This window comes from Cryptotermes secundus, unplaced genomic scaffold (assembly GCF_002891405.2).
Source record: "Cryptotermes secundus unplaced genomic scaffold, Csec_1.0 scaffold3161, whole genome shotgun sequence".
In the NCBI taxonomy this organism is placed as follows: domain Eukaryota; kingdom Metazoa; phylum Arthropoda; class Insecta; order Blattodea; family Kalotermitidae; genus Cryptotermes; species Cryptotermes secundus.
In genome coordinates, this window is record NW_019723002.1 from 223 (window position 1) to 21178 (window position 20956).

General features: G+C 39.8%; 2 protein-coding genes across 2 annotated transcripts; one reads left to right on the forward strand and one right to left on the reverse strand.

The window, feature by feature from the left end:
• The first annotated feature begins 795 nt into the window (after positions 1-795).
• On the forward strand, positions 796-13269 carry LOC111861599 (nuclear pore membrane glycoprotein 210). The gene is made up of 6 exons (XM_023846296.2): positions 796-1079; positions 3211-3440; positions 4565-4732; positions 5993-6152; positions 9103-9192; positions 12233-13269. The coding sequence occupies exons 1-6, from the start codon at positions 965-967 to the stop codon at positions 12415-12417; spliced, it is 948 nt and encodes a 315-aa protein (XP_023702064.2). The 5' UTR covers positions 796-964; the 3' UTR covers positions 12418-13269.
• Positions 13270-16147: 2878 nt separating this feature from the next.
• Positions 16148-20888, reverse strand: LOC111861603 (RNA-binding protein spenito). The gene has a single exon (XM_023846301.2). It carries the CDS (start codon positions 20663-20665, stop codon positions 18299-18301), a length of 2367 nt encoding a protein of 788 aa, XP_023702069.1. The 5' UTR covers positions 20666-20888; the 3' UTR covers positions 16148-18298.
• Between the last annotated feature and the right edge of the window lie 68 nt (positions 20889-20956).

A 20956-nucleotide genomic window follows, 5' to 3' on the forward strand; every position in this document is an offset into this window, starting at 1 on the left:
CAAAAACAAAATTTGCAGTTTTGTCAACATTTAATGCCATCTAAAGAAGCAAGTAAATCACTGGCGCGTGTTATAGAACAGCTGACAATATGAAACCACGCTGCAACGCAATTGTGAGAAGACTGGCATGCTCCATTGCCTGGAAGTTGAGTTTCTCAGCCCTTCCTCAAGTTGCATTGTCGTTTCCTCAATTTGCACTGCTCCATTCAGTGACATGTGTTCAGCTTAGACTTATAGCAGTTCCCGGAAAGTGTGGTTGTGTTGCGGTTGCCAGTTTCCTTGTGGTGCCCTCACCTATGACTACCTTGAGGGGGTTTCACCATCAGTATCAGCATTTCATACAGATGTAATTATGTTACTGATTTCACAGAAGTTGGTATTAAATTGTGCTGCCTATATATGGTGAACCCTAGCAGCACGTTGTGCAATGCCTCATTGAACATGCAGGATTTTTTTCCATAAGGTTGCCTATTTGAGGTATGATGCACGTACAGATGCGTTTTGGAAAGGGTATAGGATTATTTTAAGAGATATAATCCATTTACATAAGAATATGGTGAAAGGTATTCTCTTGGTGTTTTAATGATATGAAGATTTTCAGAATATAGGTCAGCTTTTTCTGAATTCTGTGTACTTGTTATGTTAAACTTTGGATATTGTAACTTACATTTCTGTNCATTTATGGTTAAAGGTATTCTCTTGGTGTTGTAATGATATGAAGATTTTCAGAATAAATATAAGTCAGCTTTTTCTGGATTCTATGTACTTGTTATGTTAAACTTTGGATATTGTAACTTACATTTCTGTCTCACTGTGCTTACAGATAACATTCCTGACACCCTCGGACAACACTCTTATCAATACTGAATTGAAACATGGGTTCCGGGTGCCAGTTGTCTTGGCAAATGTGAAGGACAAAGCCAAGTTTGGCAACCTGATAACCAGGAATGGAACTTGTCCTGTTATGTACCATGCTACATCCTTTCCCTTTACATGTGAATTGTATTTTGAGACTCCTATGGCAGATCTTGAGATCCAGGATGTATTTACTGTTTATCAGGATTTTGATGTACACACTGGTTAGTATGTTCAAAGGGACTGTTGAAAGTATTTGTTGTTGTCTGTCTGGTGCCTCCAGGCATGATGAGTATTGACCTCTCAGGCTTCTGCATGTGTGGGCAGGGGTGTAGAACTGATTTCAGGGATGGGAGCACTCATGGGGCTGATCCTGTTATCCCAGTGTGAGAATGATGGCTGTCAGAGGGGGAACTGCGGCTTAACATGGATTCTGAACCATAGGGGAGGACATTGGTACTGTTCACATGGCGAGAATTTTCTTATCTATAGAGGTTCCATTTATGACCAGAAAAATTGCACAGAAATCTGACAACAGTATTCAAATGCAGAATTCACTGAATGAGAGGCCAGTGTTTTACCCTAAGACTCTCAGGTCCCCTTTGTTATATTATCTATTTCCATATTCCCTCCCTCGTCTGTTCTCGTGCTTCCCATCGTCCGCTGTGGACAGGTGACTTCAGATTGTGTGCGGTAATGTGGCAGGTGGTTATCAGTGTACTGGAGGAACATGCTGCCTTCTGTCTTCAGAATGGGAATGAGCCAAGCCTCGAAGTAGAGCAGTTGTGTAGGAAGAGTGAAAAGAGCAAGCCAGAGAGAGCAGGAGGACTGGCCAATCAGATCTGAGGATGGAAGGGAAGAGATAGGGCCTTGGGTGGGTGAAGGGAAACAGGAGGTTCTGAAATGGTCAAGTACAGAAGGGTCCTTATAGGGACTACTAAATAAATAAGTAAAGTCTCTTTCTGGAGGCAAGTCCTAACCTGGTTTTCTGCTGTCACTGCTCAGAAGGCCACATTCTGTAGGCTTTCTGACCATCCTCATCCATCCCTCAGCCATGAGGAAATGGAGAGTTCCAGATTCTCGCAGTGGTTCAAATCCCACATTGACTCTTTGCCACTGCTGATGTAGTAAAATATAGTGAAATTAAATGTGCCTGTCATATGCTTGCAGTACTAAAATTTAAAATATATATAAGTGCTTTAAAGCACAGTGTATTTATGGGTGCTGTATGGTTCTCGCAATAAACTATAGTTATTTGCCTAAACAATGTTACCAAGTTGGTCTTTATGACAGAGATGCCATGTGCTTCTTTTTATGAGGTACGGACTGAATTTTGAATCATTGTAGAACTGTCAGGGTTCAAAGATTAAATTAATTTACTTGAGAGAGTTGAGATGTAGTGAACTTCAATGACACAGCAAGCTTTACATCATGGGTGAGGGAGGAGGAATCCTGCTTTATGTTTAGGAGGTCGTGGGGTGAAACCTCAGGCAAGTGACCATAACCTTAGTGAGGTTTTTCATAGTTCTACTTTGACATCCCCACCCCCAGCAAATTCCAGGATTGTATTACACACTGATTATTGTACCGCTTGATGTTATGTAGTCTGAGTTACTGATGTCATTTAATAATCCATGAATAAATACAATAAGCTGTAGATTTCCCTGTGGGCCACATCTTGTCTGGAGCCCCACAGGGAGTTTATTTGCCCTTGCCTGCAGGTCAGTGCCAGAACACTGAGATGACCAAAAGTTATGTGATAGGAACGAATAATCCTACAGCCTCATTAATGTCTAAACTGCAGTGACTCAAGAAGTTGGAACATTGTTAATCGGTATTACTTGGATGAAAAGTTTTGGTGGAATTATAAAAAGATAAAACAGTTCCGTCCAGTGCGTTTGTATCTTTTTATAATATTGTTAGTGTGACGGACCAGAATGAAACAAATCAAATTTGGGTGGAATGGTTATTAGATTACAGCCTTCTGCAATATGATCCCCTATAGTCCAGTAGGGAGGTTCCAGTGTTTTGGAGACATCTGTTGCCTCCATATTCAGGGAAGTGGAGATGGAAGAAGGCTGCTGCATGTTGTCACGTCCCAAAAGACTGTATATAATCTTAATATCATCTCAGGTCATTAAGTATTCATAATATGAATGTTCTAAATGAGCTTTATATAGGATTCATTTCTCTTGGCTGAAAACAACGCAATACGACTTGTTTATTGAAAATACTATCTTCTGGGATGTGAACCTATGTAGTCCAGTGAACATCTATGAGACTACATGGCATCACATTCCAGCATCATGCTATGAGAACCTACAATCCAAAACAGACTTGCTTATTGTTTTGCAGGAACATATGGATGCATGGTAATATCTTCAGGGATGCCAACAGTGAACAAAAGTGTCCTGCAGACCAATATCAGTTTGCATGTTTCCAGTGGCTCCATGATTTCAGATACTCTGACAGTCCCCTTCTTGCCTGCTGTATTTGTCCACACCAAGCAAGCGAACCTGAGTGATGCCAGAATGTCAACTGACATCATTGTTTCTGGCAGACCTGATGTCTTGAAGCAGCTCGAAGTAAGTCGGGGTGCACGTGATTATGGTTATGCTCTCTCTTGAGGGTTAATGCTGAACCTGGTTGCTGGCATCATCATAAAAGTGAAAGTTGATCCATTACAATGCTTCTACATTGTCAGGGCCACATTTTAGAGATTTGATCTTTTCCCATCCATGTACTGATGCTGTCCTTAGTGTACTTCTGTGGTATATTAACTATTTGATTGCTGGGTCTGCCTGACAGCTAGTCTTTTGAAGTTTCGAGTGAAGCCACCATCTGAAATATCAGATGAATCTCACACAGTCAGTTCTGTCTGATGTAATCATGTTCTTACCTGATGCATGCTGCATGTTCAGCAGATGATGAGTGTCCCTTCACTGTGACAGAATCATTCTTTCTGTTTCATCTACAGTCTTGAATTCTATTAACAATGATACTGATGAGAGGTTAAACTTAATTTTGGCAGTGAATACCATGGTAGAGTGATTAAAAGCCCTGCTTCACATTCATTAAGCCTTGGGTTTCGTTCATGGCCCCAGTGTTTGGCTATTGTGACTGATTAGATTTGTTACTTTTTCCCTTGATCTTTAGCACTTTCACAACAGAAGTTTGCAAAAATGTGCCTATTACCTTTTCCACATGTCTGTCTGCGTGTATAGTAAGTTGAACAACCACTGAATGGATTTTCATGAAATTATGTTTTTGGGAGTTACACAAAAATTTGTTGGTAGATTCCAGTTCTGGTTATAATTGGATGACAATAAGGGACACTTCACAGAAGGTATGCATGTGTTTTTATGTGCATCTTGATTATAACTTACTAAATATTTGTCACAATGATAAGTGTTCCAAATAGCAGTTTTTGAAAGAGGTGCAGCACATATTTTATGTCCAATACACATTTTCTGTAGGTCTTTATATAGTTTTTTTAAATATTTAAACAAGGCAGAGCGAATGCCACAGAATTGCTACACTATGCATACATTTCCTAACTTGTTGTTCACTGTGGAATACTGGTCATATTGTGATAAGCTTTGTAGTTCATTAAGATCAGGAAATTCCTTAATGAGCCCATTGAGTGCTGACCGCTTTAGAATTTCATATTTGGGGTGGTTCTTTTAATGGTGTTTGTGATGTATTGCAGGTATATCCACATGATGGAAAAGACTTCCTGACAGTGAGTGGACCAATCTTGGAAACAAATAAAGCACATTATCAAGTCTGGCTTACAGAAAGATACTGGAAGGAAGCAGATCTGACCACTCCAATGTCTGTAGTTGTTGACTCAAAAAGGACATTCCAAAATATAGAGGTTTGTGTTTACACTAAACATACTCGGTGTATATTTGACTCCTTATGTTGGCATGTGAATGGCTTGCTGCTCCCTCTGTACCAACCGTTTACATTTACAGTGATGCCATTTTTATGGTGCCTGTTCATGATGCTGTATGAGAACAGGGTGCTGAGGAAGAAACTGACAGGGGGCTGGAGAGGATTATGATGTGGGGGGGGTGGGTATGTAGCACATGTGGGAGAGATGAATAACGCATACAAAATTGTGGTCAGAAAACGTGAAGTGCACTTGGAAGACGTAAGTGTAGATGGCAGCATAATATTATAAAGCAGCTTAAGGAGATATGGTGGGAGTGTGTGGACTGAATTAATTTGCCTCATTATAGGAACCAGTGGTGTGCCCTTGTGAACTCGGTAATGATCCTTGGGAAATTTCTTGAGTAGCTGGGCAACTACTAGGTTCTCAAAGACTTTGCTCCATGGTGTTAGTTACTTCACAAGTACATATATGAATGTTAATTCACATGTTTTTAAGAATGTTAGAATGTTTAAATATGTAGTACTCTAATAAGAGGGAAGCAATCAAATTATTGATGAAATCAAGATGAGAACTCCTGTTTACAGCATACATATTTTTAACTTTAGAATTGTGAGCAGAATATCCAAAATTAAAATATACAGGAGAATGTTAAAACCAGATGTGATACATGAATGTAGGTGTGAAACATACTGTGTTACTGTAAAGGATAAATTTATGTTAAACATTTTGGAGAGGAAAATGTATGGTATGGAGAATCAGAACTGACCGAAAAATGAGGGAATTACATAAAACTGCTGATCTGGTAGCTGGTATATGAAAGGAGAGGTTGGAGCAGTTGGGTGATATGATTAGAATGGATCAGGCAAAGTAGGCTAAGAAAAATTTTTAAAGCAAGCCACAAGGTGGTAGAAAAGTGGGAAGGCCCAGATTGAGATGGCTGGAAGATGCAGAGAATGATTTATGGGAATTAAAAGTGAAGAGATTGAAGCAAAAGGTAATGGAGAAAAGTGGGCATCTGCCATGAAGGAGAGTAACCAGTTGTACTTTGTCTTGAGACATTTTTTTTTATATGGTGATGATAATGGCATACAACTTAACATAATTTCTTACTGTGCTCTGAGAGGTTTTTAAGTGTAATGAATAAACATCGCAAAGTAGTCATTCAGGTTTATATACATTCCTGGTGTGTGAAGCTGGAGCTTGTATGTACGAAAAACAAAGTGTTCTATATCATTACAGGTCCCAGTTAAGGTACGTCTGGTTGGAGGATCCGCATGGGGTCATGGACCTTGCATAATGTCAAAAGTTGGCATGCCTGTCAGTGACACCGTTTACTACTATCGTGACACATTTACAATCATAGGATCTCTCATCGTTATCTTCTTCGTTACATTTTATGGTAATAATACTTTACATGCTTTTCTTCCAGGGGGGTTTGACCTTAAGGGGTTTAATACACATGTTAGGATATATATATATATATATATTATAGATAATGAAGACCAGATTAAAATAATTTGGGACGGGTCCCAGTTGCTGACTTTCGTGATTATTAACAGGTTCCATAAAAACAGAATTTCTTGATCACTGGGGGATCATCCTCAGCCATAGCTAGAATGTGTGTAAGACAGATCAACAAGAAAGTGGTAATTGCCAGTTATCATTCCACCAGTGCTCCAAGCTCATCAGTCATCAAGGTCTGGTACAGTAGGCTGTGGTACCAAGATTCAGTCTTGCCAACTCCTACGACCAAAAAATGAAAATGGTGCACATACTTTCTTGTATAGGCCATAACTATATTATCTTGGCAATGAAATCGAGTGTGATCAGTAAAGCAGGTTTCAACAGAATCGACAGTTTGCCTTTGGGCCCCTAATGTGTGTACTGTTGTTTTCCTATATACACCCCGTGTAGTTTTATTTAGAAATGTGGTCTCATATATTACTGAAATGTAATTAAAACAAAGCCATAGAAAATTGCCATTATGTTTTGGGCCCCACCTGAAGAGCCCTTATTTTTAGAGCCAGAATGTTCATATTCACTACATGCCAACCTATGATGGATGAACTCTTGGATACCAAATATGAATAAAATTTACCTTACCATTCAGTAGCAGGTTCCTCTGAAATGTTGGTTACTTTCTATTTGATTATGTACATTTCATTGCAGAAGACAGTAATCTTTACAAAGCACGTAATTTTTGTCATTTTCCCTAGTGACATCTGTTAGGTTCATGTACCTTCATTTTGTCATTTTGTACTGGCATTCCAGGTAATATTTTCCCTTGATGATTTACATGAAGATGACGTTAGTCATGCTTAATTATCTCAGGGCCATAACACTTGCAGAAGAAGCGTATGAAACATAAAATTGATGTTTAAATTTTCTCTACAACTTTTGTTTGCAACACTTCTCGCACCAATAAATTTTTAGGTACTACAGTCAGGATATGCAAAGAAACAAATGCGGCCTTAGTGTACAATGGTCATTAATGTTTTCCAACCTAAATGAGACTAGAAATAGTTCATCAGTTTTCGTTAAATGCGCCAATACAAAATTTCATGAAAATCTGTCCATTGATTCTCTGATCCTATGTACAGACAGACCGTAAGGACTGAGTAAACTCAGCAGGCCCCCTGGAAGGTTGCAAATGTGCCTAAAATGTCATGCAGATAAAATGAAAACTGGATAATCTGCACACAGATATTTGGAAGTATACTGTATATATATAAACCTAGCTGCAGCTCTTCTTCCATTTGCTAACTATTTACTCTTTTTAAAATACCTGTATGGAATCTGATTGGAATAGTTAAAATAAATGCTTAAATATAACTAACCTTCCCTGCAGGGTTAAGCTATCTTAACTTTCTAGAGTACTAGCTTATGGTGTTTATTGACATTTTGACAGAAAGCACTGCCTTCATTAGTTCAGCAGTAAGCCATGCCAGTGAGAAGAGTAAAATTGTACTTGCTGCTTGCTTGCCTTACTCTTCAACCCTGAAGGTGGAGGCAGTGCATTCCTCTGTAACGTCTGTGAACTTAATTACACTATATGGCATAGCATCCCAGAAGATGCTGCTCTTTATATAGTCACTCCATACAGACCTCAGTTCTCACTTTAATTGTATGAGTAGGTCACGTAACCCAGAGAGGCGCCATAGTATGCCAGTGATTAATTTCCATCTGCTACACAAATCAGGGTATGTCATATTTGGTGTTGATAACCTGACAGAAGGAAAGTCCTGTGTATGTATGTCTGAATATACTGGATATGTGTTGAAAGTAGGAACTAGTATCTTTCTAATGATAATATAACAAGTGTACAACACAGTCTCATTCCCGTATGGCATAACTATACTTTTCTGTAGTATGAGACAGCATCTCCTATTTCTAGGATGATCTTAATAGTGTGCATCCTGTTGTGTGTCATAAATAAGATATACAAAAGTATATGAGGTAACAGGTCTACACAATATTCTGTATTTAAAACAAAGAAAACACACTGTATCGACATTTGCCTTTATAGATGCAACATGTTTTGACCCTTACACTGGGTCATCATCAGGTGTACAATGTTCCAGTATGAGCTGATGAATTGCAATTAATTATCATGTAAGTCTTCAAATAAGGATCCTTATTGTATCTTGGAATTATTGAAATGCATGTACATGTACGTATTAAGATCTGGTCAAAATTTTCAAAACTGAAACTCCTTAGAATAAAATTGAAAAATAAAGATATAACAATATAATAACAATAACAATATAACAATAAAGATTAAGACATGAAGGTAAAATTCTGTATTTGTGGTAAGATTCTGCAACCGCTACGTGTTGGCCTGGCTTTTATGCCGGTAGAAGCGACTATAGCATATGGCGCCCATGTATTGGAATCTTCTTACATGTGATAGGTCATGCAGTCATGACCTTAGTAATGTGGAAAATGAGTTTTTCAGGGTAGACCCACAGTGAAATTACAAAAGCACCATTGTTTTACTCTTGTTAAATGGGAGTTGTTTTCTAGGATCTGAGGTCCTCAAGGCAGTGACTGTGAAGAGTACTGTCTTGTAGGGTATAACACCATGTAGTCCGTCTGCTTGCCACCTGCTTACACACTGGTATCTTGCTGAACTTATCCAACCCTGAAGATAGAGGCGACATGTTCCTCTGAAATGTCAGTTGACTTTGAACAGAATGCATGGTGTTATATCCCAGAAAGTACTCTTCAGGAGTTGTTTTGTATGAAAATCATATAATGTGTAAAAACTTATTGAATTCTTCTTTCTGGGGTCAAGAATTTGTTTCAGCAAAGTAGAAATTACAACTTATGATTGTCTGATTTGTTTCCAGCTTATGTCCGCTACATGCACCCCTTGCTTCAACCTGCCCCACCACAGTCTGTGCCATCACTACGACCTTCTGCTGGGATGATGCCACCCAGTAAGTAGTCACTTTGTCACTTAGGTGCTCTCATGTGTAGCCTGACATTTATAGTTAGTATACTGATAGTTTGTATGTTGACAGCTTTCAGAAGCTAGTGTTCCACTGCCAGTCAGGATTAAGTTTTGGCCAACAGATGGTACAGACTTTGTGAATACACTTCCATATAATAGTGCTAAGGGGCACGTGGTAGCGTCATTGATTTGAAGCACTGTGCTACAAGCTGGAAGGTTGCGGGTTTGGGTCCCAATGAAGTGGATGTTTTCAATTTACGTAATCTTTCCAGCCGCATTGTGGCCCTGGGGTCAACTCGGCCTCTAATAGAAATGAGTATCAGGAATCTTCCTGGGGGGTAAAGGGCAACCGGCTCATGTTATTACCATCTGTGAGCTGATTATCTAGAGAAAATGTGGAAGCCTCAGTGTCTCTCATTTGTGATGCTGGGTCTTTTAAAAGTTCCTTCCAGTCTTCTTATAATAGAGCAGAGTATTTTCCCCAGTGGTTTACACTTATATGAGTTTTAATATTGGGGGCAGGGGTTTGAACTCTGCTTGTATATCATAACATGTCTTGCTTTTATACTAACCTTTTTGAATACTATTTTTGTACTCCTTTCATCTGTATTCTGCCATTTTGATCTTTTGTGCATAACCATTTCAGATATAACTTTGTACTTTTATTATTATTATTATTTCCCTCTGTTTCATAGCTCTGTCCAGACTTCTGGTTTTCATTCTGTTTATCTTGGTGTTCCTTTAGCTGGTTCATGTGAATGTGTATTTTTGCTACATTTTGAAATCTTTGTTTTCCAAGTCTTTGTTCATATAAGACGGGGGACCCAAAAATAACCGGAAACGACCTGTTGCGTGCGCATGCTTTGTAGTTACGAGTTGTGCTGCTAGGTGGTGTTAGCTGGGGGTCTCCCGCGACTGTTAGTGAGCTGGCGTCAGTCTGAGTTAAGTGGTTTGTCTGTGGTGCTCTGTTGTGTGCGTTCCTGTTTCAACCCTTTGGCGATTAGTGAGATGGCCGACCAGAAGGAACAAAGAGTGTGCGTGAAATTTTGCTTTCTGTTAGGGAAAACTGCAGCCGAGACTGTTGGGATGCTTCGGCAAGCCTTTAATGATGATGCTTTGGGGAAATCACAGGTCTACGAGTGGTTTTCCCGTTTCAAATCTGGCAACATGTCAACAGAAGACATGCCATGCCCCGGGCGTCCTTCGACAGGAAGAAATGACGAAAACATTGCCAAAATCAAACGTGCAATTGATGAAGATCGTCGAAAGACCATTGACCAACTTTCTGAGGAAACGAACATCTCATGGAGCACGGTCCAGCGAATTTTAACCGAAGGTTTGCACATGAGACGGGTGTCTGCAAAATTTGTTCCTCGCTTGCTCGGAGATGACCAAAGAGAAAACCGCGTGAATGTTTGCCGCGACTTGAAGAGTGAAGTGCAGTTTTCCCTAACAGAAAGCAAAATTTTACATACACTCTTTGTTCCTTCCGGTCGGCCATCTCACTAATCGCCAAAGGGTTGAAACAGGAACGCACACAACAGAGCACCACAGACAAACCGCTTAACTCAGACTGACGCCAGCTCACTAACAGTCGCGGGATACCCCCAGCTAACACCACCTAGCAGCACAACTCGTAATTACAAAGCATGCGCGTGCAACAGGTCGTTTCCGGTTATTTTTGGGTCCCCCTTCGTATATATATGGTGTTATTGTTGCATCACCTGTATTTCGTCAGTGTCATTTGTTGGCTCATCACCAAAGTTTCCACAATTGGGTCATCACTCCCCCTCCTTGATCTTCAATTTAAATCTCCCATCAATTCTTACTTCCTACCTAGTTTTATGATAACTCCAAAATTCATCTTTTGTCAAAGCATCTTCATCCTCATTTGGAGCGTATATTCCTAAAAACTGCCCCTTATATCCATGTGTTGTTGTTATGTTTATTCTCTGTAATCTTATGTATGTTAATTCCCAGTATGTTACAAATTTTCCCCCATTTTGGGTTTACAATGACTCCAATACTTCAACGCCAGTCTGGAGCACTAGGGACAATTTCAACTTGTCTAGCCCTACACTGATCGCTTTGACCACAGCTGACAAGTTCCATCTACCCCTTTAGGTTTGTCATAGCTTCCCTGGTTTATTGGGTACCAAGCCCTCCTCCACAACAGGATAACCCATTGGATTAACCAAATGAAAAGAAAGAGGCTTTTAAATTTGATGAGATGAATATTTAATACTAACAAAATACCCATTCTTCACCCAGGATATGGTTTTCTTTACCTTTATCATAACATACAGTAGCTAGAGCATTAGGAAAGGAACAGCAGCATGTAGTTACAGTATTCATTGTTAATTCAGATGTGGTCATCATGCATTTGGTTTCTTAGTGGAAAAACTTGGCATTGGGACTACATTAAATAATCTCTTCTCACACATTCTTATGCTGCATTACAAACATGAACCAAAGCACTTAGCACCTTAATGGATCATAGCAAAAGATTTTTTTTACAAGGACATAATGGGAAATATGTTGGCTTGGACTCAGACCTATGCACATAGCAGTGAAATTAAGTTTTCCATGGGTTTCTTTCTCTAAGATGAACATCTTTTTTGTCTTCACTCCAATCTAAAAAGAACAGTGGGGGACAGATGTATAATCCCTAGTTGAAGTGCCCTTCTTACAGAGGAAGTAATGGGAAATAAAATGCCTTCCATTTGACTCATGCACACTTTCAGGTGTCTAAAACCTTCCAAGGGAGGTCCTCTGGCATCATGCCATGTTTAGTCAAGATAGATGTCAGTGTGGAAATATGTAAAAACTGAACACACACACCTTTCTTTATGTACAGAGAGAGATTACTTGTGTTTTAATTGTGTAGTACTTATGAGACCAGTGTTTTCATATATAGTACTCAACATGAAAACAAACACCTGTGATGAGATATCTGTGGGAGCGTTCACAAAGAAATCATTGGTGGCGCAATGTAATTTATGCATCATATTTTCATTTCCTCTCAGCATCTCCTCTGGCAGAAGCCTTCGCAGGATCACAAGTGATGTATCAACCAAGCAGAAGCTTCAGATCTCAGCCTTCAGTTCAGTCCCCAGGCCTGAGTCCCTCCATAGATCCTGTGTATGGAGACCCACAGCTGTATTACCAGCCATCAGACCTGCGAAACATACGGAGTCGAAGACTGCTCTAATGCATGTGTTCATTTCTTTCAGAAGGTGAAAGTACTTACACAATTTCCATAACTGCCAAAACAAGCGTGATGGTTGTGAGTGATTATGATTGTTAAATTATATTTGTGATTGCTTGCGAGGAAGAATGTGACTTGATACAGTCTGCCTGTGTGAAATTTCATAGGGTCTTGTGAATCCAGAATTGCAAAGTACAAACTTGATATTTCTTAGATATTTGAAAATTTATTACAGAGATATTCTTTCTAAGACTTTCAAACTACAAAGTAATTAAACTTATCATTTCTGGATTTATGTTGTGCCTTTAATGGTCATGCTGAAATATATTAAGAAGCTACATCTTGAAATGTTTTATTTCCATCTTTATATTTTGACCCGTAAAGCAAGGAAACCCCTCCATCCTGTGTAGAAAGGTGAAAAGTTGTAAACAAACGTAGTAGACAAGAAGAGTTTTCAGTGTGAATCAAATATGGCAGCTTTATGCTACTCCTGTTAGTTGTGGTCATTTAGTCACTGGCATATTCAAACTGACATAATATTACAGAATTTAGTAGTAACTGGCTCAACTGCCCTCTCAAAACAATATACAGAAAACTTTAAATATAACTTATAAAACCTTCTCTGCAATTTATTCCTGCAGCAAAATTCTGATAAAATCCAAAGTTTCTGGACTGGGTCACATGTCTTGTGTGGCTACACTGTATCCATACAGATGCACACACTTCTTGGATGTTTTTCACGAAACTCCATTGGATATGTGATGTCTGGTGTACAAAGTTCTCAGCCTCCACCCACCATGGGATCAAGGATTCAAATATGTAAGATTTGAGGCTTTCACGGCGGTGACTATGAAGAAAGCAGTCTTCTGGGATTTGGCACCGTGTATATGTGGTGTTAACCGACGTTCCAGAGGAACGTCAGTTAACACCACATATACACGGTACAAAATCCCAGAAGACTGCTTTCTTCAAGGATTCAAATAGTTTGGGGTATGGATGTGTCCATGCATTGTCCTGTGGTAATGAGCCTTGTGATTAGCCGATCTCAGTGTATTGATCCATTATGGATGAAAATGTCTTATGTGAACTGCAGATACTAACTAGTTCATTATATTTGGTGTAATCAGTTGTGTCACCTTTTCGAGTTATTTGATAATGTACATGTGTGTTTGAATTATTTGGCCATACAAATAATCTCTGAGGGTACATCATACTTTAAATAGGCAACATTAAGGATGAAATGCCCTTTGTGTTCAAGATCTCTGATATGGCAATCATGATTCCCATTGTATGTTCAAAATAGAACCTAGTACTGTCTAATGATGATGTAATGATGTGTCACTATATGATGACCCTCACCTCAGATGTGCTTTGGAGACAGTACATAAGTGTGCAGTGTCAATACCACACACAGCAGCGATTTGTTTTGTAACTTGGAAACAGTACAGTGACAAAATTACACTTCTTTGATTCCTCAAAAGACTGTGGTAAAGTAATCAAAAGTACCTGCTCTTTGCCCAAGCACAGTTGCTTTCTTTGGCAGTCACAATATGTAGTAAACTTCATCCATTTGAAATGAGGGCTCAAATCACATCCAAATTCTCTGACAAAATACTTGCTGGCACTGCTTCAACAACCATGGCTGCCATACAGAACAGCAAAAAGAGTATGGAGTAAATTTTGTACGCCTGGCTGTTCTCTCTTACATCTGTGGTGGGTTGTCAATTTTAACATCTAGGTTTAGTTGGTATAAAATATACCCATACCTGCAATAGCAAAATTAACAATGTTCCCAGAGTTTTCTCTCACAGAGAAACATCCATTTCTTTTTGGTACATTGAGAGGGCACAGACATTTGGTTATTTTATATAAGGATATAAATACTTCAAGAGGAAGTGGCCTGAAGGATGCAGACTGGTCTCACCAATTAACAACCCCTTCCACAATTCCATCAGTTACACTCCCTCTACTTGTTTGGCCATTCTGTTCACAGCAGTGTTGGCAGTGGCCAGTAACTACATGCGCTTTGGACTGGTTCACTGAGGCCAGACAGGGCTGCGGTGGAATACGTCAGGTGTCACCTCAGCCATCAAGGGAACTTCTTTCCAAGACCACGGTACAGTCAGATTACCAGTTACATTCAGCATCTTTGTTCCTGGAGACAGAGCCCCACACACATTACACCTTCGTTAAGTGTCTGGGGGTGTCCCTGAGAGCATTCTAGGCCCAGCAGCAAATCTGAGGAGAGGCATGTACTTCTATGTCAACAGAAATGTACGAGGGACTGTGTATGCTGATTTCTCAGCACGGAGACAAGGACTTACTATGCATGCATTTCTTGTGGCAGGTTTCATTTCTGTGCCATCACCACTCTGATGCACCATATTAATGCAGCAGCATGTGGCCAGCTGCATATGAAATAGCAGGTCACACTCTTTCAGACCCTCTAGTTAAACCAGAAAGCCTGCCACATCATGGGCTTCAAAGAATGTCCCTCAATAAACTTCTATTAACACAAATTTATATAGTGTGTTCCTTCTTCTCCTAAACCAGGGGTCTCCAAACTTTTCGAACCGAGGGCCACATTAGGTAATTCAGCACTTTCAACAGGCCGGATAAAATGAGAAATTAATAACTCTAGGTATATGAGTTTTATTGAAAGCACAGAATTTCATAAATTAAATACAAAGTACGTGAGAACAAATTATCGTATATTAATGACAACAGACAGTAGCAGCAAATGCTCATATTTTCATCACAAATTATAATAAAACAATTAATGTGAATGATGGAACTCTTTTTGCTTTCTTAAAATCTGATTAAATTGAGGTTGAAATTTTGAAACACTAATCACAAGTAGCGACTTTAAATGTTCATCGGATAAATTTGCCCTGTATTTCGACTTGATGTACTTCATCTGGGAAAATTTTGTTCACAGAGATATGTCGTCCCAAAAATGGAGATAAATTTACAAGCAAATTTCTTTAAATTTGGAAACTGCTCAAATTCTTCCTTGTATTTGTCTTTAATATGATAATCTTCCTGAAGTTCAGTAATATCCATTTGAATTTGACTTGGGACATCTGCAGCATCACAGTCAAACAGATTTTGAAACAATCTAATTTCCCGAGCACTGGCATCCAAATCAGCAAATCGCTTCCGAAATTGTTCTTTCAAATCTGAAGTGACTAAATTTGCAAACGAGGAAGGAAATTCTGCTTCACCCTTTTTATACAACTCTGCACAGTATAGCATATGAACAAAGTTACAATTTTTCACTTGGCTTTCCAGAAGTATCAACTTTGCTCTGAATGCCTTGATAAGTGCAAATAAATCACAGACTAAGTTATTTTCACCCTGCAACTTTAAATTCATATGGTTCACCAGATCAGCAAAAAATTCTAATTTCCAAAGCCACTCGGGTATCTGATAAAAGTTGTTTGTGATGGTTTTCCTCAGTAAGAAATATATCAATTTCATTCCTGAGCTGAAAGAAGCACAAAAGAACCTTTCCACAGCAAAGCCATCGAACTGCAGTATAATATGTCAGGTCAATAAGCTCGGAATCACATTTACCAGTATTCACTGGAAAATTAGTTCAATTGGCGCATTTCTGCACAATTCTTTCGCAGGCCAGATGTGGCCCACAGGCCATAGTTTGGAGACCCTTGTCCTAAACCAAGCACTGGGGGCATCTGCCAGATGATGGGGATAAAGTAATTGACAACTGTGCTAGGAGAAGCAATCTTTAATTAAAGTCTCTTCACAGCTATAGCCATGGCCTCACAACGAAGCACAAAAATAGCCAGAAAATTAGAATTGATTTAAACTGTTTACCAAAACTGAAACAGCTGCTGTCACACTGGATACCTCACTTAGATACTGGATACCTACCTTTCAGTGTGGCACATTCACCTGTCACTGAGGCACTTCCATCTTCTCACTGCTAAAATTTGTACTGCTTACCAGGGCACAACCTAAATGCACGAGACCTGTGTTTAAATTTACCTGGGGCTAGTCCACCCAACAAATACCATTACAGGTTAGCCCTCTCCAATAACCTCCATTCTGCCAATTACATGCTTGTTTTCTAGATGTTTGCTTTCCATATTTCCCAATATTTTTTTTTTGTTTATGTGTAATACAAACACAGTAAGTTATTCCTAGGCTTAATTAATTAAGCACCAGACAATGACGACATATGCAGCCCACGCTAAGAGCAACAACAGACCCTCCCCCAGCACAGTGATAGATAGTTGCAGATCACCTCCAGACAGTTTTAACAAATTAGATCAGCATATTTTAACTTATGAATTTCAAATGGCAGAAATTAGTTTTAGCCACCAAAACCAATCAGTTTTGAATAAGAGTTCCATACAAGGCCAAGTGCCAGCCATCCATCTCTTCAGGGTGGCTGTTAATCTCTTAAGTGGCCACTTTGACAACAGCCTTCACAATACACAAAATGCTTCTTGAGTAACACAATAGCAAAACTGAATTCATCTGTCTTGCTTCCTGTTCATAATGGGAAGCACGTCTTGCCCCATGTTTACAAATTTAATATTAACACTGGAAACTGAATTTTGAAAAACTACTAAATGTTTCTTTTTGGTTACCTTGATGTAATTTTCATAAAGCCAGAGATAACTGAATTTTCACTGTGCAGTGTGCAACGTTTAAAAACAAAAGCACAATAGTGTCATAACATTTTGGATTCAATGTGACTGCACTATTCACTCTACACAAACACAATTACGATTTGATCCAAAATGTTAGTTCAGAAACACTCAAATTGTCTTGACAACACAATCGGTTTCTAACTTCCCATCACGTAACAATGTGGCACTGGGGTAAATAATTAGATTTCAAGTTGTCTGCAAGAAGTTCTCTATTTGACACAATTCCACACACACCGCACACAGATGTCCTGGGTTAAAGAACAATGAAATCAACAGAATATAATGAACACTTGTCATACAAAAAAAAATAATCTTTAACCCTTCAGGACATGGCGCGAACACAACACTATTACACTGTGCACTTACAAAACTTGCTTTTACAACACTTACACAAACACAACTAACCGTCCCATCCCACTGCACTTTCACCACTTGCTACTGAATCACTGTCTGTCCGATTCTGACACATTGCAACACTCACAACACAGTCTCCGAGTTAGTCCACAGGCCGTGCAGTGGGGGGCACCTTACAACTAAAACCATACCATAACTTGAACCAGCACATCACCACAGAGCATTTCTCGCAGATTTTTTTAAGAATTTTTTAATCACATTTACTATACTGCCATGATTTAATTCAAAATTGTAGTGTTAACAATGGGACTGAGAAACTGCAGACTACTAGTAGAGATACTACTAGGAAAACAGGTGCTTTAAATTGTTTCAAGTCATGTATGATCAATTAAGAACACTATAAATGTGCGATCAGTTTCGCATCACCTTACACACACTTCTGAGTCTTCACAGCAAAGTGATAACGTGTCACAATCACCAATCATATAATGGTATAAAAACACTGAAGCAAGTTGTAAAGCCAAAAAAAAATTGTTATACATTTGTGTACTTAATGAAAGTAAAAAAAAAGATACAAAAAAACAATGAAGGAACCTTTACAGTATGCCATTAATCTAGTATCCTCCCTTTTCACTGTTTGCATGAACACAATTATATACTTAAAAATGTTACATTTAACAATAAATCCTGCACCAATCCACTTGCAGGTACATGAAACATATCTGCTGTGATATTTCACCTACATAAGCACAGCTATAAACCTACATCTACATGAACATTGCTTTAACATGCCTACAGCAATGATTTCAATTGAGAAGTAGTCTCACATGTAATCTGCAGTGCATCTATGTTCAGGCACTCCCGCCACGCACTACTACAATAACCAAGTGATCCTCCTTCAAGCCTTCCTCAGAAAGATTGGGTGCAGTTCGTTTCAAGAGATCTGTGGAAAATGAGCATGGTGGGAATGCATACAGAACTCCAGTCGCTTCTGTATCCTTATTCACTAGCGATATAACACCAGCTGCTTCCTTCTGCTTCAGATATGATACCAGGTTCCTGAGAGGGCGTGTCTGAACAGAAGCATCCTCATTGGAAACTGATGCTGTCGAGCCTGACAACCCAAGGAATATTGCATGAGAACTGGAAGAAGAAATACGTTTTGAAACATCTTCCAGTTTTGGTTGGTCAAGTCGAAGTCTCTGTGTGATGCGTAAATGATGTTTGCCTTCATCATCCTTCATAAGCCCTTCCACGATATCTGTATCGCCGTCTGTAAGATGGAACTTTGCAGGGAAGAGAGAATTTTTCAGTATGAGGGCACCCTGCCAGACTGCCACACACTTCCTTGCTAGTTCTGGCAGAGTGCGTGCAGAACCAAGCATTCCATTACGTCGCCCATCTGAACCAGAGTCACTTTCAACAGAGTGCCTGCGAGGGGACCGTGATCTTGATCTCTCCACTCCAGGTTCTCCTGAACCAGATCTTCTTGGAGGGCGAGGAATCTCATACTCCAATTCTGGTGGAGGCCTCCTGGTCACCCACTCTGGTTCCTCCCTCATGTATGCATCCCCAGGGTATCCACCTCCACGGTACCCCCCTCGTCCGCCACCTCTACGATCATGCCACGGTATGGCACCCCCCCGGCCTCGGAAACCTCCCCTTGGTGGACCATAAGAGAATTCCCCTTCCGTCCATGGCTCATAGCCTGGTTCATAAGCAAAGTCATCACGACCTGGTACCCTAACCCGAAAGTCACCAACTCCTGCCATGTCTTCAGGAAAAGGCCGCGGCTTGAAACCGCTGAAACCTCCTGGCAATACATCTGCAAAGTCAGCACGAAGCCTGTGTTCTGGACCGCCAAGTGGGAACCCACGCATTTCTTTAACTGCAGCTTGTGCAGCATCAATAGAATCATACAAGATATATGCACAACTGTCTCCTTTTACATAGTCAATTTTCTTTATAGCCCCAAATCTATCGAATTCTCTTTCTAACTGAGATATTGATGTCCATGGTCCAAGCCCACCAATCCAAATTCTTGTAGTGGGTGTTGCTTTCCCATATCCAATTTTGCACTGAAATTTTCCAATATATTGCCCTGAAAGTTCAACTTTTGAACGATGAGCCATGTCTAAATTCTGAAATCTTACAAATGCATACGCATTTCCTGTTCCTGGTGGTGGGCGCTTTATATCAATATCTTCTACTATACCATACCGGCCAAAAATTCTACGAAGCTCTTCTTCTGATATATTGATTTCCAAATTACCAGCAAACAAAGTCCTAGTTGCCAATGGATCATCTTCTGGAGGTACATGGTGTAGGTAATTTGGAAATTTATCTTTCTTGTTATCAAATTTTTCAAAATGAGGATGAGGTTTGAAACCCCCAGGAACAATATGTCTTGGGGGACCATAATGATGGGGGGGTCCTGGGGGAACATGAGGTGGACCATGATGAACAGGAGCTCTCATGAATTCATGATGAGGTGGAGGTGGTCCTTCTCTACGAAACTCACGGTGCGGAAGGCCTGGAGGAGGTCCATATGAACGTTCGTAACGACTCTCACTTGGTCTATGTCTTTCTGGTCCTGGTGACCTCGAGCGCTGATGGTAGTATCTATCATAATCTGGACTCATACTCCTTGGCCTACTAGGTCCTCTGCGATACAAATCACTTGAACTCCTGCTACTTTCATATACAGCTTCAACTAAAGCTACTTTATCAAACAAGATTATTCTAGGTTTGTTGTGTTTTGCATCGCGAGCATCCTCTGAATTTCTGAAACAAACATATGCAACCCTCTCATCAAGGTCGTGAGAAATTCTAACACTGAGATCTCCAAACTTTTTGTATTCCCTATACAACGTATCCTTGATAACCTCATCGCTGGCTTTGGGATGCAAAGCACTTACACATAACACTTTGTAACTTGGATACGATCGTTCAGACACTTCCCTTGAGCGTCCATAGTCGTCTCTGTGGGAACTCTCAGAGGGGTATCGACCCCTTGGGCTTGGCGATCTGCCTCGACTACGTCTTCGAATCCGCTCAGGAGTAATTCTTTCATCTGAACTATCATCGTACCTTCCAATACTCGAGCGAGATCTCTTGCTTCGTGGAGGTGTGTCTCGGTCAGAACTCCTCTTCATGTTGCGTATTTTCACTGTAATCCTCTGCCTTTGTTGCCTTTCACCCCTTCTAATTCCAATCATCAATCGACACAAACCCAGAATTAACGGCTACTCCACCAATGGCGAAGTGTGTATGTACGCATTGTATCGATCCGCAACACACACTATGAAACAAATCAGAAAACTCCTATATTACGATTTCATGTACTCTTATTACAGTACATTACTTAGTATACAAGACATATAAAAAGATATTTATATCAATATAAACCAATTCATGGACACTATTTACACCGAGAAGTAATATCCGGTACTACTTTTAAGCGTCGGTATTTCAACAATGTTGCCAAATTCGTATCCAATTCTAATTAC

Coding starts and splice junctions, on each gene's coding strand:
- LOC111861599 (XM_023846296.2), top strand. CDS start 965: ATGTACCATGCTACATCCTTTCCCTTTACATGTGAATTGTATTTTGAG. Junction 4,733..5,992: donor GGACATTCCAAAATATAGAG/GTTTGTGTTTAC, acceptor ATATCATTACAG/GTCCCAGTTAAGGTACGTCT. Junction 9,193..12,232: donor TGCTGGGATGATGCCACCCA/GTAAGTAGTCAC, acceptor ATTTCCTCTCAG/CATCTCCTCTGGCAGAAGCC.
- LOC111861603 (XM_023846301.2), bottom strand. CDS start 20,665: ATGATTGGAATTAGAAGGGGTGAAAGGCAACAAAGGCAGAGGATTACA.